Below are 16,732 nucleotides of genomic sequence, written 5' to 3'. Positions count from 1 at the left end.
TTGATAAGGGTCGGAGCGTGTCGTTCCAGGAACAGGTCTGGACATCCCTACAGTAATATACATTACTAAACTGAAGAAACTGCTAGTATATAAGCTCAGACTTTTATTTGCATTAAAATAAATTCGAGGGATATTTTGAGGGAACTTGACTGTATGAAAGCACCGCGTGCAGCGCTGCCAACTGCTTTCAGTTAAAAATAGCTAAAACTGGTACCTAAATGTCACTAGATGACATCATAGTGGCAATCTGATTGATCTATATAGAGATGAGAACTGAGATAGGTTTGTCATAGAAGTTGCCCCGTAACTTTTGAAAGAGTCTCAAAGGGGGTGGGGAAGTCCTCACTCTAGTTGCAAAATTGCTAAATTGGCACCAATATATACGACTAGTTGTCGTGTAGTGGTGTGACAGCAAGGAGGTGTTTTGAGCCTGTGCTTTTCCAATGACTGCACATAGGGGGAACCAGTTCATTAGCTGAGATGTTTTACAGTATAATATTGTCAGTGGACATGTTCTAAGGACAAAATTAATCAATTAAGCATCAAAAAGCGAACAAAGTGTGTCCAATAGCCATGACAGGGTTATTATCAGTTTATTCTATCAACCCTAAATCTACCCTAATAATCTACTCTGAGAGTTAGTAGACATGTAGTTACAAATTAATGAGAATTAGTTGGCATGTGGGTACAAAGTTACTTATATTTAGTAGAATATCTTAAATGGACTATCAAAATAAACTATAACCGAATTAAATTACCAGTTGATCACTAGGAGACACCAGAAGATTTACAGAGGCTCCAATCACGAGAACAAAAGATTGCGTCACTTGTTGTACGTCTTGGACAGAAGGCCTGAATGGAAAAATGACAACAGCCAATCACCAGTCATCTAAATCAGAAAGGAAAGTCTTGACTTCCCTTAACCTAGACGGTTCACACCCACATGCCTTAGAAAGACTCCATATGATGCACAGAGGACCTCAACTATGTTTAAAGTACTTCTGATATTTTTTCTACCCTTGAGGACAGGTGTGTTTGCTGTGGAAGGGAGATTTGTGCTGCAAAGCTAATTCTCACATTACAATATTTAGGAAATATTTATTCTGATCTGCTCTGCTGATACCGTGTCTGCTTTTTTCCTTCTCAGGCATCATCGCATCTGCCGTTGTATTTCAAAAGAAAGTCCTGGAGACCTTCACTGCGGGCACAAATGTGGTTTTAGAGTGTTTGATATCTGAAGACCATGAAAACTACTTCTCTTGGTTCAAGCAATCCCCGGGAGAAGCTCCAACATGCATCCTCACTCTCTATGGTGATGCTTTAACAGCAACATTTTACGGAGACTTCAAAAATGAAATGAGATTTATAGCTCTAAAGCGAGGAAATCTTTTCACTCTAACAATAAACGATGCTAAGCCATCAGATACTGGAATCTATTACTGCGGTGCCCGTGATTATGATCTTATAACTTTTAGTAGCGGGCTGTTTTTAAACTACAAAGGTAAGCACTCAAATTACTTGCAATGAATAAAAACATCTCTAAACATCTAAATAATGTAATAGTTTTGTCATTTCAGGGGTAAATACAAGAAAACATCATATTAAGCAGTTTTTGTCCGCAATGGACTCGAGTGCTCAGGTAAATGAACGGGAGTTTAACCAGGGAGACTCTGGGGATCTTCACTGTTCAGTTATCACTGAGAAATCTGCAGGAAATTACAGCATCTACTGGTTTAGACATGAATCGGGAGACACGCATCCAGGACTCATTTACAAGCATGAAAATATGAATGATCAATGTGAGAAGAGCTCTGAGAAAGATTCACAAAAGTCCTGTATCTACAATCTCCCCAAGAAGCACCTCAGTTTAACCGATGCTGGGACGTACTACTGCGCTGTGGCCACGTGCGGAGAGATACTGTTTGGAGATGGAAGTAAGCTTGAAACCGGAGGTGAGAAAAATACATATGATAGATCAAATTAAATTTCAATTGAAATTTTTCATTTAGACCTGTTTTAATCTTAGACCCGATTTCTGAGTTCACCTGGACTGACTTAAAAGTCCCAGTTTTGGTAGCAGCAAATATCTTGTGGTTGGTGATCATCGCTGTCCTTCTATATAAGAGAGTACAAAAACGGCAAAAAACATTTTCTGGTAAGCCATTTTCATATCATGTATTAATATCAGAATATTCGCTGATGATCTTATATGATAATCTTGATTATTAGAGCGTTACTGACACTGACTTTGATAGAGATCCACCTTAATTAAAAAAATGTTCAATTGTAAAATATGATGAATTCTTATTTTATCACTGCAATATAAATGAGAGAAGTTTATTTTGGAGCACATGCATGCAGCACATGCACATACATATCAAAACATGCAAATATTAAGATTTTATATACTTTTAGTTTTTCTTAAAAGTTGAAATGAAAAGTTCATATTCTATTACAGACACACAGCCATTGCAAACAGCACGATCTTCGTCTCCTGCTGATGAGGTACAATTTAAATGAACTATATTTATTATATTTTATGTTTTATTTACGTGTATACTTTGTGGTTATCTTTAGGGTGCAGCGGGGGAGTTGAGCTACGCAGCAGTACATTTCTCTGGAAGAAACTCAAACATACATGAGACTGAAAAAAGCTCATACTCACATGTTGTATATTCCACTGCTAGATGCTCTAGTATTAAATAACATAACTGTGATATAACATGATAAAATAATACTGTCCTTTATGTGTGTACTAGTTATATTTGATGTGTCTGAGTGTTGTTATGAGCGCTAATAAAAAATTATGCCAAAAACATTTGTCTATTTTAGTGTTTATAGTCATTTATATAGTAAAACATAAGGTAAAGACATTTAAATCCATTGGTGGGAAAAAAAAATTAGAAATAAAATTGCTCACAGTCTTATTCTTTTTTTACTAAAAGATTTCTTATATTATTGATCAGTAAAGCAAAACTCACATATTGTAAAATATACAACAATACTTGTATGCCTGGGCACAATATACAACACAAGCTTAACATACCCCGAATAAAAACTTTTAAGTACTTTTTACTTTTTAAAGCACTTTTAGCATAGCTTAGCATTGATCATTGAATCCAATTAGACCAGTAGCATCGCGTAAAAAGATGACCAAAGAGTTTCGATATGTTTCCTATTTAATTATTACGCCAGAATGAGAGCATAGTTCCTAGTCATATCAGTCTAGAAAATCACAATCTTTAATTTCCGGCCGGTTTTAGTACACTGTAAAACTACTTAAGAGTCAAGTTTTAAATAGGATATCTTTGGTAATTTTTATACATGATGCTACTGGTCTAATCGGATTCAATGGTCTATGCTAAGCTATGCTAAAAGTGCTATCGCCAGACCCTGAGATCGGCTGAATGGATTCCAGAACTGTAAAACTCAACTTATTAACTCTAGGGGAGTTGGAGAATGAGCCCACTTCCAAAAAAAGGAAGGTTCCTTTAAATCAAGGTTTATTATACACAAATAACCCTATGTGAGCCAGCTGAAGCGGTGTTTCACTGGACTGTGCAGTTTGTCTATTTGACTCCCCCTGGCTGTTGAGAATAGAAATTGCAAAGGTGACGCAGATAATCTCAAAATGCAGTTCAAGAACTCAAATGTTTTCAATCCAGCCTCATTTATACAATAATTTCAAGTTTGTACTAGAGGTCCTGAGATCAAGTGGGCATGAAAAAAGCTAGGAAGGAATTTAGCCAGCTAAGGTAGTTTTCAAGAGACTAATAAAAAAACGAATATTGATCAAAACATTTAAATTATAACTTAAATGTATACATTTATTTATACTTAAGCTAAAAGGTGTACTGAAACTTTGTTATGTTTTTGTTGGGCCATGCCATGGCTCTTTATATATACTACAAATGATAAGTTGGAATGTAGTGATTTGCCGAATTAAAAAATAATGCAGTTTAGACAGGTACAACAAAGTGCAAAAAAGTGACACTTTAGACCACATGACAGCAAGATGTGGCTAAAGCAGTCAGGTTGTATAATGTGCACAGTCTTCACCCCAACACTCAATGTATAACCCTTTTAAGATTGATCTTTTGTCCTGCAGAATGGTGTGGTCTTCTACAGATCAGTTAAGATGACTAAATGATCATACATCACATGCATTATAATTAACCTAGAATTTAAGATTTTTCTTTAATCCGGGAACCAGCTCAGAACTGAACACAGAGCAAATGTCAGCACATGGCTTTGGCTTTGTGTGTTTTTGCCTTTGGCTTTTATTTTATTATTTTAGTTCGCCTTCTTCTGGTCCTTTGTTTTGCAACGGTTCTCCCTGTCTAGCTCTAGGTCCTTCTGAGTCGGCGGTATACAAGTATGGGGCTTAGCTCTATAATGCCTTGTTTGGTTTTCTGTATCTGCTCCTCCTGCTGTTTTAATCTGTACATCACAAAAAAAGAAAAGACTACCTTAACGTCAGTGTCATGCTGATTAAGAATTGCCATGTAATATGATCATTTTCTATTGTATCTATCAACATTGTGTAAAATACTACATAATGTTTTGTCTTCTATGTGCAAAATATGTTTTATCTGATTCAAGACTTTGTCATTATCAAACAATTTAGTAATCTAGAACCACTGGAAATGATTGTGAAAACCACTAGGGGGCTGTATGGGGGATATTAATCTGCTTGAGTTATTTTCACTGAAAGAGTGTAATATTATACATATTGCATCATACGACTTGCAATCTGGTGTACAAGAAACACAGTAAATGGCATTCAGTGGGTTATTTGGGTTTGAAAGCATAGTGTGAAAATCTTTTAGGTTTCTAGGAAAATGACCCCAATAATATCATATAGATGAACTACGAAAAATGCATTGCAAATTAAATATAGCAGGCATCCCACAACATGCTTAAATCTATCTATCTATCTATCTATCTATCTATCTATCTATCTATCTATCTATCTATCTATCTATCTATCTATCTATCTATCTATCTATATGACCATTTATGAATACTGCATGAATAATATATTAAATGACACAATTAGAACAAATGTATACCTTTAGCTGTTGCTGTAAGATATTACCTTTACTTATCGAATAATATGTTTCTAAATTATTCATTTATTAAATAAATGTTTTCAGAGCACTAAAAACTAATTTCCTGTATCACAACTATCAAATATGAGTATAACCCTGACTGGCCATTTCATTGGTCTACCAAAGTTCCTGAAGCAAAAGCCACTCCTCCTCCTTAAATATTTGGTATATTTAATTTCCTCTTCAGTTCAGGTTTGACTCAGTGCAGAAATGTTACGCATTGCAGCTGCAGTTTTAATGCTCTTTGGTACGGGTAAGAATTATTTATTACCATGAACAATATGGGCAGATATTTATTTCAATTTATTAATTATTTTAAGGTAATGATATTGTTTTGGTGTGTGCTATTACTTCAGGTTTCCTTCAAGATATGTTTTCGATAGCAGCTATACAGGTTCATCCAAGACAAAGTGTCACGATGTGGTGTGAACACAATATTTATGTTTCTGGAAATCTGTACTGGTTCAAACAAACAGACGGTGAAGTGCCCATTGCTATTGTGTGGATGTTATACACCCAAAGTCTTCAGAAAGTTGAGCCAAATTATTTCAACAATTTCACAAAAGACCACATGGTTATGAATCTGTTCAGCAAAAATACCTCCCTAACAATTAGTCGAGTGAAAATGTCTGATTCTGGCTTTTACTTTTGTGGAGAGGCAGGATATTACGTGAAATTTGGCAACGGTACAAGCCTTCAAGTGAAAGGTAAAAATGTCTTAAACCTCTTTCAATATACTCTAACGTTCAAATCTTATTAATAGCTCTTTTTTTCTCATTTCTCACTACAAAGGTAATTTAAATACCTTTGTTAGTGCCACAGTCGTAAATGACTTATCCTGGCCAACTTTCATTTTAGAGAAAAATTACACAGAAACCTTAAAAAATGGTATGTTATTTTTCCTTTAATATTAAAATTAAAACCGCATGATTAATACATCAATGTTCTTGTTTAATATGTTTATTCAAATGAAATAAGTATAAAATGTGTTCTTTGTGGCGTCACTTAAAATGTATTTGAATTTTGAAATGATATCCGCTCTTTACAGAACATAAGAAATCATCTTTATCTACTGAGGAGTGTTCTGGAGACATCTATTTTAAACTGACCCTCCTGTTTGGTGGAATCATTTTTTTCACATGTATTATTCCTCTTATTTTGATGATTATCAGGGAACACAGACGACAGAAGCATAAAAAAGGTCAACTCTTTACACATTAAGTAAAAAAAAATGTGGAGTGAATATTAAAAATGGCTTTGGTGTTATGGCTTTTTAATTCTCTCATTATCGCATAAAAGCAACTGATTGTATTTTTTTCTGCTTTGTAGCCGTCTATGAAAGTCGAGCGCAACAACGTAATGACAAGGTACACTCTCAGCTTCACCTAATGGAAACACATTTTTTGATTTTAAAGAACTAAATATTTAATTGCCTTACCTAAATTAATTGCTGCACATTAATTATTGCTATATCGGTTTTATTATTATCATGCTATGACTCCATCTGAACAACGTCATTTGTAATTCTGTTGGCTGTTGATGACATAAATATTATAATGCCGTAGAATGTATTTTGAAGGTATAAAGAAAAGGAATAAAACTGATGTTGTCGTATGATCACCTGGATTAGAATCTTGAAACGTGTTTTATTACTTCTTTGCAGAAAAATGATTCAGTGGTATATGCTGCTGTGCATTTTTCAAACAAGAGACTCAAAACGGCAGGACGACAGAAAGTGGACACAACTGCTGTTCACGCTGATACTAATTGAAAAAGGAAACATTTTCATACATATTTCAATGAATTATCGCTTATTGTTTAACAGCTAAACAGCATCATTATTTTTTTTATTATATGTACGCAACATATATAATGAATTTATGCAAATATGGGGGCATTTAGATATGTACATACTTCTGAGTGTATCCAGATGTATATGTGTGATGTTGAAGTGTAATATTGTTTGAGTAAAGTAAAATAAATAATAATAATAATAATAAAATATATATATATAAAACATTTGGTTGCGATACTTTCAATCTGACACCTTTACACAAAACCCTTGAATTTAGGTTGAGATAAGAAGTAAACATCAGAGGTTTAGGTTGCAACTCGTTTGGTTGCTCCTTAAAGCGTCACACTGCTTATTATACATGCAAACGAAAGTTTGCTCACTAATATCTAAATAGCCGTTCTATATAGTTATGTCACATGTTTTCGTGGAGCCTGGGCTGTCGCTTTCATTCGCCTTCATTTAAATGGTTAGGCTGTTTATCAATTTTCACAGTTTATCAATTAAGATAAAAATGTGAACATGCTTTAGTTCTTGGCTGCTTTGGAACCATTTATTCTCAAAAGTGTGATATGGATACTACAGAGAGCTAAAGCAGTAAATGTATGTATAAATATCTGATCGATGATGAATGTTCTTTTTTTAAGCTGGCACTAGTAGTCGTGTACTTGTCTGTTGATTGACAGGTCTGTCATAGTTTGATGTAGGTATAAGCCACACCCCCTCACATAAAACAACATTTATTTCCTCATCTTAATTTCCTCGTTGGTTCTAGTCTGATTCAGGACTGCTGTGCAATGGTGCATATAGTATTTTCAGCACTGTTGATCTGCGGCACGGGTAAGCTTTACTACACTATAATTACTTAAATTATGGAAGATTAACGAATGATTAATTCAATAGCCGCTTCTAAACATTAGGTGTGAAATAGTTCTATGAGCTTTACAATGTTGCGGGACTTTTTGGGCAGCATTTTTTGTTACGACTTTAAGCATACATATGAAAACACTGTTATTCCTCTGTGGATTTTAGGTTTGCTTAAAGCGTCGCAGATAGAAAATTTGTCAGCTCAGCCGGGAGAGAATGTCACTATTTGGTGTCAACACAACTCAGGCACTGGAAAGAACGTACACTGGTTCAAGCAAACAAAGAGTTCTGTACCTATTGCCATTGTATACATGCTGATAACCTTTGAGCTGAAGGAACTACATACTAATTATTTAAACGGTTTTCAACAAAATCGTATGCTGATGTCATTGCACAGTGAAAATACCTCTCTACGAATCCTAAATGTGGATGATTTTGATTCTGGTCTGTACTTCTGTGGTTGGGAGAAACATGTTATGGCATTTGGTGATGGAACACAGCTAGAAATTAAAGGTAATCTGTCCTTAGGATTTTTTTCCTGCTCCACATCTAGCAGCAAAATATAACAAAAAATAAATCACATCTGCGGATAATTTTTTAAATGTTGAATTACTAATGACTAAATATATTTAAAATCTGAATTTTATTGCACAGAGAGGAGAGATACACCACTGCAGAATAAAACAGAAAATACCAATAAAGGTGTTTATCATCATTCATACAATCATAACATTAATATACTGTACAATAATGCTTTGATCTGCATGGTGATTTGTTAAAGTAAAATGTAATTTAATTTGAACAGATGTGAACAAAAGGCCGATTTCAACAAGAGATTGTTCTGAAAACATCTTTTATAAGATGACCTTTATTTTTGGTGGCATTATTTTTATTGTTGCCGTCATTTTGCTCACCGCGCTCATCATTCAGATCTGGAACAGAAACGCACAGGGAAAAGGTAACAGTGCATTTATACGGTTCAGAATATGGCATTGCAATATGCATTGCAGTATGGATATAATAATTGTGCAGTGAAATAACTAAACCTCTTTTTAGTCTCGATTTCTGTCGCAGCGGATGCTGAGAGCCGTGAAACACAACACCATGAGGTAAACTTATTGATAAAAATATCAAAGCAAAAAAAAATTAACCATAAACAAAAAGTTAAAGCCCCCCTCATCATCCCTCTAAAATCAGAAAAGAAAATCTTTGACCTGATGTATAGAAAATGTGCAGAAAGATTTAAATGTGAAAATATACACAATTGAAATTTTAATACTGAGAATAGATATGAACCATCAATTATTTTTAATATTTTAATATCTCTTTGGCATCTAACATTCTTCATGTGAAATGTTTCTTAAGATTGTTTTGGACACAACCCGCGTGGCTTTATTAGCTCTAACCATGTTTTTAAAAAGGTCTGCATAGTTGAAATAATTTAATTGAATTTAATACTTTTAATTCATTTAAATAATTTTGCTCTATATTAGGGATTAAAAATGTAAATAATAAAAAGTAAAAATAAAGCACAAAAATTTGTAATGGTATAAACTGAAATATATATATACATAAATTATTTTGTTGTATCTGATTTTTTCTGACTCAATTTTGTTTTTAAATGTTGCTAAATAACCTTTTTAATCTGTTGCAGGAGCCTTATTCGTCAGTGTATGCAGCTCTGCAATTCTCAAAACACAAATCCAGAAGACCAGCCCGACGTACAGAGGATACAGATGTTGTGTATTCTGCCACTAGACAGTCTAAAACTGGCACATGATCAAATATTGTACCCTATATTGTAATGTTTCAGATCCAAATATTCATAAAGACTCTAATATTTATACTCTATTGCTAATGTATATGTGTGCTCTGCAATGTTTCATATTTTTAATGCAAAAAAATTGTAAAGATCAAACTTATTTGGAAGTGTAATTTACATATGTTCATGTTCTCTGTAAATAAGACGTAAGTAGGCCCTCTCTCAAGATGCAGGGGTTGCGAACGATCTCATTTCCTATAAAGACCCTGACAGGAAGAAGCTGTTTAGTGTAGAATGAGACGTTCTGAAGAGAAACCAGATTACAAAACTGTAAATATACACAACAAAACGGTACAAATTATTAAAACTTACCATTATGCTCACATATGACAACAATTTATTACAGCAAGCAGAAGAAGCATAGCCTGATCATTATGAATACTGAAAATATGACTTATGACAATTTAAATAAATGTAAAAAAAAAACAACAACATTGTTTAAATCTGATTATTGTGTTTTGCATAAACTGTTTAAAACACATCAAAGGTTTCTTGAGTATCTGCGTACCAGCATGTGCACATGGTAGCGTGCAAGAGCATCAGTCTGAATGTTTTCCACCCACCAGACTGACCCCCGACTCATCTCTCAACCACACAAACACCATCACACTGCAAGACTTTCACATGACTTTCCATTACCACAGACAAAATACCCCTTGCTTTTAAGTGAGGTGTTAAGTCACAGATGACAATAACTTAAATTTGAATCAAAATGCTTTTTTTTTATAAGAAATTAACTTTTTTAATGCTATATATATATATATATATATATATATATATATTGTATGCGGCAGGTAAGCACAAGAGAAACAGGTGCAGTGAAAATCCCGGAGGTGTATTTATTAGTATATATTTTTGAAATCTCACTGCATTTTTTTCACAGTAAAATTTTAACGTGTGCAACTGCAATACTATTTTTCTTCACACATTGACTACTGGTTTCAGAAACAGACATACATCACTAAATACATATAAGACTATGTATCCGTTGCACAGCGCTCGGCCGGGCCCCTCCGAACGCCTCCTTCTGCGCCAGGGTTCCACAGAACCTGCCCAGGCTGCCCCTTCCTGGTCAGGTCTGTTGGTCAGGTATTGTTTCTGAAAGCAACAGAATAAACAAGCGGCCTTAAGCGCGCTCAGATCTCTGTGGGTAAAAGTTTCTTATTGCAGTGAAACACAAACATGCAGACAGCTATGATCTATATTTAGAGTTTCTCCTCCAGCATTACCAAGCAAACCTCCATTATAGTAATTAACATTATAGTAATAGTAATTATTGAAGCACATATTATACCAAATCAACATACATAGGTGTTTTTGCTCTGGTTCAAAATATGGTGCGTTAATAGGATTTTGCACTTTAACTTGCTAACAGCTCATTTAACTAGATGCTCTTTACATGAAAGTGCAAGTAAAAAAAGAAAGTTCATTCCATATTTCATATTTGTCAAAGCATCTTGCTAAGGCCCATTTGTAATATCAGATGTTAATATTTATTTATTTTCAACTACCATTGTTTTTAAACTAAAAATCACATCACCAACAGGAGGCGATGTGATTTTAAGTCATGCTCCTGGAGGACCGGTTTAATTCCCGTTGGAGTGAAATTCTACTCAAGAAACAGGTCTAACCTGCAATTGCCAGACTAAGGAAACTGCTACAGTACCTACTGAGCTAGAATTTACAAGAATAAATAAGCTTTTACTTAATATAGGTAAATTTGAAAGTTGTTCTTCAGTGCTTTGACAGCAGGGAGATGTTTTGTGTTTTTCCAATGACCGCACACAGGGGGCACCGGTTCTTTCGTAGAGATGTTTTACAGAATAAATGTCATTTCTAGACTATGTAATACATATAAATGTAATTTTGAGAGTAAGATGTTATTGGAACAATGACTGGTTATTAATACGATTCATTAAATAACACTGGACATGTGTTCCTTTTTTCATTTGTATTATGATATCAACGTGCAGTAAAGACAAAAAGAAAAGAAAACATCACAAACCGACTGAAAATGAGCGTTCACAAGAATGAAAAATGATCAGTTGATCATAGGACGACACCGGAAGCAGATTCACTGAGACTCAAGATCATGTAAATCATAAATCGTCTGAATCAGAAAGGCAAGTCTTGAGAACCTAAACCCAGATGTTTCATACGTCTTACAAACTCTCCATAAGACCTCAGCTACGTTTAAAGTATTTTTTTTTAACCCTTAAGGACATGTGTGTTTTTCGTGGAAGAGAGGTTTGTTCTGCAAAGTATTGTAAACTTATTTATTTGGTGAAACTTTAGAGTGCTCGATATCTCAAAGGGGCCCTTTAAATCAACCCAATAAATGACAAGGTTAGACCACATGACAGGAAGATGTGGTTAAATCAAAAGCGGTCAAGTTGCTTAATATGCACAAAAAACCTCCACCCCAACATAACCCATTCAAATTTAATCTTTTGTCCTGTAGAAAGGCCTGTGTCTTCTACAAATCAGTCAAGATGACTAAATTAACATACATCACATGCATTATACTTAACCTGTGTGAGTATGATTTTTTTTTTTTTAAACCTCTGACAAATTACTTTCTGACACCAACGCAGTTATTCGTGCGTGTGTACCGTACGCAGCCTAAGGACTGAGACTGCTGATGGCGAAGGTAGTTACAATTTATTTATTGCATTTAATGTTTAGGTGTATTTGCTGCGGGCATTTTACCGCAGGTGATTCAACCGGAGTCAGCGGTGACAGTTCAGCCTGTGAACACTACAACTCTTCAGTGCTTCACACCGGACGAAGGACACTTTAAAGCGTTCTGGTCGAAATGATCAAACAGTTCCGCTCTAGCTCCTGTGGCTTTGACTGAATCAGGCCAAACTGCCATAGGAATTGGAGAAAACTTTCGGGAGTCTTCAAAGTATAGATTAACATGGAACCAGCTCAGCTTCAATCTCTCGATACTGAACATCCAGCAAACAGACATCGCTCTGCACTACTGTGGGATGATTATTTTTAAAACAATGTTTTTTGGTAATGGAACAAGACTGATGCTTGAAGAGCATTTTAATGGTAAGCAGAGAAAGTTACGTAACGCATTAATCACTTGCATGTAAGTAAAGTAGTCCTAGAAAAAAGGTCTTTGAGATAATGATAATGGCGGTGGTGGTGTCGGTAATGATTATTATTTATTAAAAATATTTGCCTTGTTTACAGGAAACGGGCAAGTTAAGGAAAAAGAAGACCAGTGGAGTAAGCTCACTTATATTTTACTAAATGGTACTGACAAAAAATAGTCAATAGATACATTATTTTATAATCATATCCCTACATAGCACACCCCTTATAGAAAAATGACTTATAGTTATTTTTTTCTTCTTTGTGCTTTAAAGAATTATTATTGTGTGATATCACCATAATGTAGATTTTGTCTTGTGGTAGGTGTATTTTTATGTCTATTCTCTGCTCACACTGGTGCCAGTCACTGTGGTGTCGATACTTCTCAACATCATCCTGTATCTACAAAAAACAGGTACAATTCAGAGAACCTTTCAGCCTGCTGGGATTTCATATGCACAATTTTTAATTATCATTCAAATCGTGCTTTTGTCACTTTTTCAGACACATCAAGGAGCCAAATATTTGACCGAAGTCATAAACTTGGTAAAATACAAATGTATGTTTTAAAAGATGAGCAGACGCAGGTTGTATACACAGCTGTAAAAAAATGATTGATTTCGTATTTAATATTTAATTGAATATTTGATTGTTATAACAGTATTGTTAACAAATAATTCCAATCCACTTTGAATGTATTAAAACAAGCCAATTCACACTGGCATGTGCTTATAGTATAAATGAGCAGCGGGTATTCAGCTTTTCTCTTCTCTCTCCTACTTCTCTCTCAACCTCTCTGTTGTCTGCAAGGACCACCTCCTATGCACCTCAGCGCACTAAAAGAGCTTTTTCTCCTAAAAGGCGTTCACGACATTGCATCTGGCAAACTCAATGTTGCGTCTTGAAAGACACAATGTGAGTCTTGCTTTTGGAGTGCTTCAGAGTTTTGAACCGAGGATTTCACAGGCTTCGGTTTAAGAAGTTGACGCAGAAACGCATATTCTGTGCTGCTCCCCACAACCACAAACAAACACTGCTTTCGGAAGCGCTTTTCACTTCATTTCACCCTTCAAGACAACACCGCTGGATTGCAGAGCAATGACAACTGCTACCATTGCCGGCCTTTTTTATGCAGTTGTTAATTTCCTGGTAAGCGCCCGCACAGACAGTTTGAGACTCAAAAGGTCACACAGTGGTAATGAATTAAAAAATAAACACTTTGTTCACAGATCTTGAAACTTACTGAATATGGCGAAGTGCATAAGTTAAGGTTAGGGCTAAAAGCTGTTAGTGCAATCTATTAACTGTGCACATCATAAACCATAAATAAATGACTGAATTCAACACTTTACTCAGGAAAAAAAACATTCTAAGTTACTAATTATTTCATTATTTTACTTAATCGATGAGATTCAGTTTTTCAGGATGCAAACAAAGACCATTATCAACATCAAAGAACATTAGAGCTGTCGCTGTCTTAAGTATGCTCTCAAAAAGCTGTATATGTTTATGACGATGATTCACGAGAGCACGGGTGCACCGGACAGAACTCTGTGTTTCAGCGAGGACTCTGAATGCCTCTCGCTGGAGAATAACGTGTTATAATGCTAAATGCTTTACAAATGCATAAACAGATGCAGCATATGCAGATCTAATTTAATGCTGCTGTGTGAACCACCTTTAAACACAATGAATAAATAAATGTGCATTAAAGAGAAAAGGCACAGGAAAATAAGATCACACCTGTCACATTTCAATTCAACCTCCAACATTAGATTATACTTCATATGTCTTGTCCTTAAACAACGTAAGTATACGAACATTTATCATGAACATTTTTACTTATAAATGCTTCACTATTTTTTTAAGCAGCGTAACAATGTACAATGAAAATAACTTGTGCAAGATTCAATTTGAAATGATTCACTCAGAAATTGCCTGCAAATTTCACAAAGAATCACAAAGAAATAGCACATTGAATTAGGTATTTTCTTATATTCTAATTTGTTTTTTCAATTAAAATAAAATAAAAAACATGTTTGCTTTTTACACAGCATACTTTTGCAGGTGTTATAATTTAATCTTAATATCAATTTCAAGATTTACTAATTTAGCATTTTCTGTTTTGTTAATAATTAAAGCATAGCATTACAATAAACGTTTATTGAACTAGCGTTAACATAGTATTTGTAGTAACACAGTAATTGTAATTTTTATTAAACTAACATAAACATAGTGAAAATGGTTTTGTTTTCTTTTACTGTTTGATGATGCCAGCAAATGCAACTCATGTTAACAAATGAGACATCATTGTAAAGTGTTGCCAGAATAGAGATATAGAATAGAGAAGGAGTCTGTCTGTGTTCAACCAGCACTGATGACAACCATAGTGGTGTCAATACTTCTCAATGTCATTCTGTGTGACATCCTAAAGAAGCATAGAGCAGGTCATATTTATTTGCCGCCTATACTGGTGTTTTCGAAGCATGCCCAGTCTTTGTTTTTCTAGTCTCACTTTTGTCATTATTTCAGGCATGTCACAGTCAAGTCAAAATGTTAGATATTTTCTACCTTTTCCACATTTGCTTTAAAAACAAATATTTAATAGCTGATAATGTTCTTTCATTTTTCAGTCAAAAACAGAGGAGCATTAACATTTGCTCACAATCAGAAGAGAGAAATGCTGTGAGAAATGATCATTTAAAAAATAATTGTGGAGTATAACCAATACAAAGAAGATTTATTTCTAACAATTAAAATGCTAAATGCCATTTTTGACCTGTATAATTTGTGCCGTGTACTAGAACAATCTGCAATGTCATGCCCAACTGACTGCTTCAATATGATATTTCTGTTGTTTAATGCATCAGAAAATGTAACCAGTTTTTGATCAGGTTCTTGTGTACTAATGAAAAACACTTTTTACTCAGAAATTACCACTAAAATAATAAATAATTACAAAGTAACAGCATGCAACAGGCTGAATTAAATGTGACATTTTGAAGTAGAATGATTAACATAGTGTTTCCTTTTAAGACATACTCTTTGTTTCATTTAAAATGTTAAAAACTATTTTCAGTGTACTTTTTTGACTGCAACTATTTTGTCTTGTGAGGCTCGTGTACATTTGTACAGTATGTGTGCATGTGTGTTTGTGAACAAAAATATTACTCAAAACACCTCAGGCATATAAGAACACAACTGGAGTTGAAAACATTAACATTTATTTATTGATTAAGAGGTTATACACTTTATGATAAATATGGTCTTTTATTGTATTATTGGCAAAGATACTATGATTCAAATTGCATTTCTATACATAAATACAAAATCTGAGGTAGGGCCTCAAGGATTAATGACATTAAAATAAATTATGCCTTTTCATATATGCTTATTTTCTTCTTTTTTACACGTTTTGCTTTTATTGTTATTATTTTTTTTTTTTTTGTCCGGCACAGGATTCAAAATCTAGATATTTTTCATATTTATACTCTACAGTTCAACTCAAAAGATGCCATGATCTGTTGGAGGTACGTATCTGTATCCATAGGCAGATTTCCCTCATGTAAAACACACAGAAATATATGACATTACCCAAGTAATAAGAAATTTTACCTATGCTCCGATAGGTCCACAGTAAAGTGCCAAATGACACGACATACAATACAATATAGACTGACCACATAATGACTGATTGGAAGCTACTCTGTATCATTATTCTGAAATACACATAATAGTTTATTACCAGAGGACATCTATAAGGCCAAAGGTTACCTGAAGATGTCATATAACATATTGACACACATCAATAATGACCACTGAATGAAGGATGAGTGGCAGTATCTCAGTCTCCTAAATACACAGAATAATATATTTCTTCATATATATTCATATATATATATATATATAAGTATTTTTCAGTTAGAATATATGTTCTTTTTTAGCTTTTTTTTTCAGAACCCTTTGAGAAGTTCTCCTTCTTTGGTTGCCTACTGCCCAGTGTCGCCCTGTAGGTAGGAAGAGGTGGTAAACTCA

At 34.3% G+C, this 16,732-nt stretch overlaps 3 protein-coding genes across 3 annotated transcripts; all 3 read left to right on the top strand.

Moving 5' to 3' along the window:
* The first annotated feature begins 919 nt into the window (after positions 1-919).
* Positions 920-2,806, top strand: nitr12 (novel immune-type receptor 12). The gene is made up of 6 exons (XM_043243091.1): positions 920-1,029; positions 1,148-1,501; positions 1,578-1,952; positions 2,027-2,155; positions 2,459-2,505; positions 2,578-2,806. The coding sequence occupies exons 1-6, from the start codon at positions 987-989 to the stop codon at positions 2,704-2,706; spliced, it is 1,077 nt and encodes a 358-aa protein (XP_043099026.1). The 5' UTR covers positions 920-986; the 3' UTR covers positions 2,707-2,806.
* Positions 2,807-5,319: 2,513 nt separating this feature from the next.
* Positions 5,320-6,998, top strand: LOC122347842. Its single transcript, XM_043243095.1, has 5 exons — positions 5,320-5,364; positions 5,468-5,818; positions 6,160-6,312; positions 6,441-6,478; positions 6,775-6,998. Exons 1-5 carry the CDS (start codon positions 5,322-5,324, stop codon positions 6,880-6,882), a joined length of 693 nt encoding a protein of 230 aa, XP_043099030.1. The 5' UTR covers positions 5,320-5,321; the 3' UTR covers positions 6,883-6,998.
* Positions 6,999-7,678: 680 nt separating this feature from the next.
* On the top strand, positions 7,679-9,985 carry LOC122347840. The gene is made up of 6 exons (XM_043243093.1): positions 7,679-7,743; positions 7,936-8,283; positions 8,425-8,472; positions 8,576-8,728; positions 8,827-8,879; positions 9,425-9,985. The coding sequence occupies exons 1-6, from the start codon at positions 7,701-7,703 to the stop codon at positions 9,548-9,550; spliced, it is 771 nt and encodes a 256-aa protein (XP_043099028.1). The 5' UTR covers positions 7,679-7,700; the 3' UTR covers positions 9,551-9,985.
* Positions 9,986-16,732: the final 6,747 nt, after the last annotated feature.

The sequence above is a fragment of the Puntigrus tetrazona genome, chromosome 7 (assembly GCF_018831695.1).
Source record: "Puntigrus tetrazona isolate hp1 chromosome 7, ASM1883169v1, whole genome shotgun sequence".
Classification (NCBI taxonomy): domain Eukaryota; kingdom Metazoa; phylum Chordata; class Actinopteri; order Cypriniformes; family Cyprinidae; genus Puntigrus; species Puntigrus tetrazona.
This window is presented reverse-complemented; position numbering and strand designations above follow the sequence as displayed.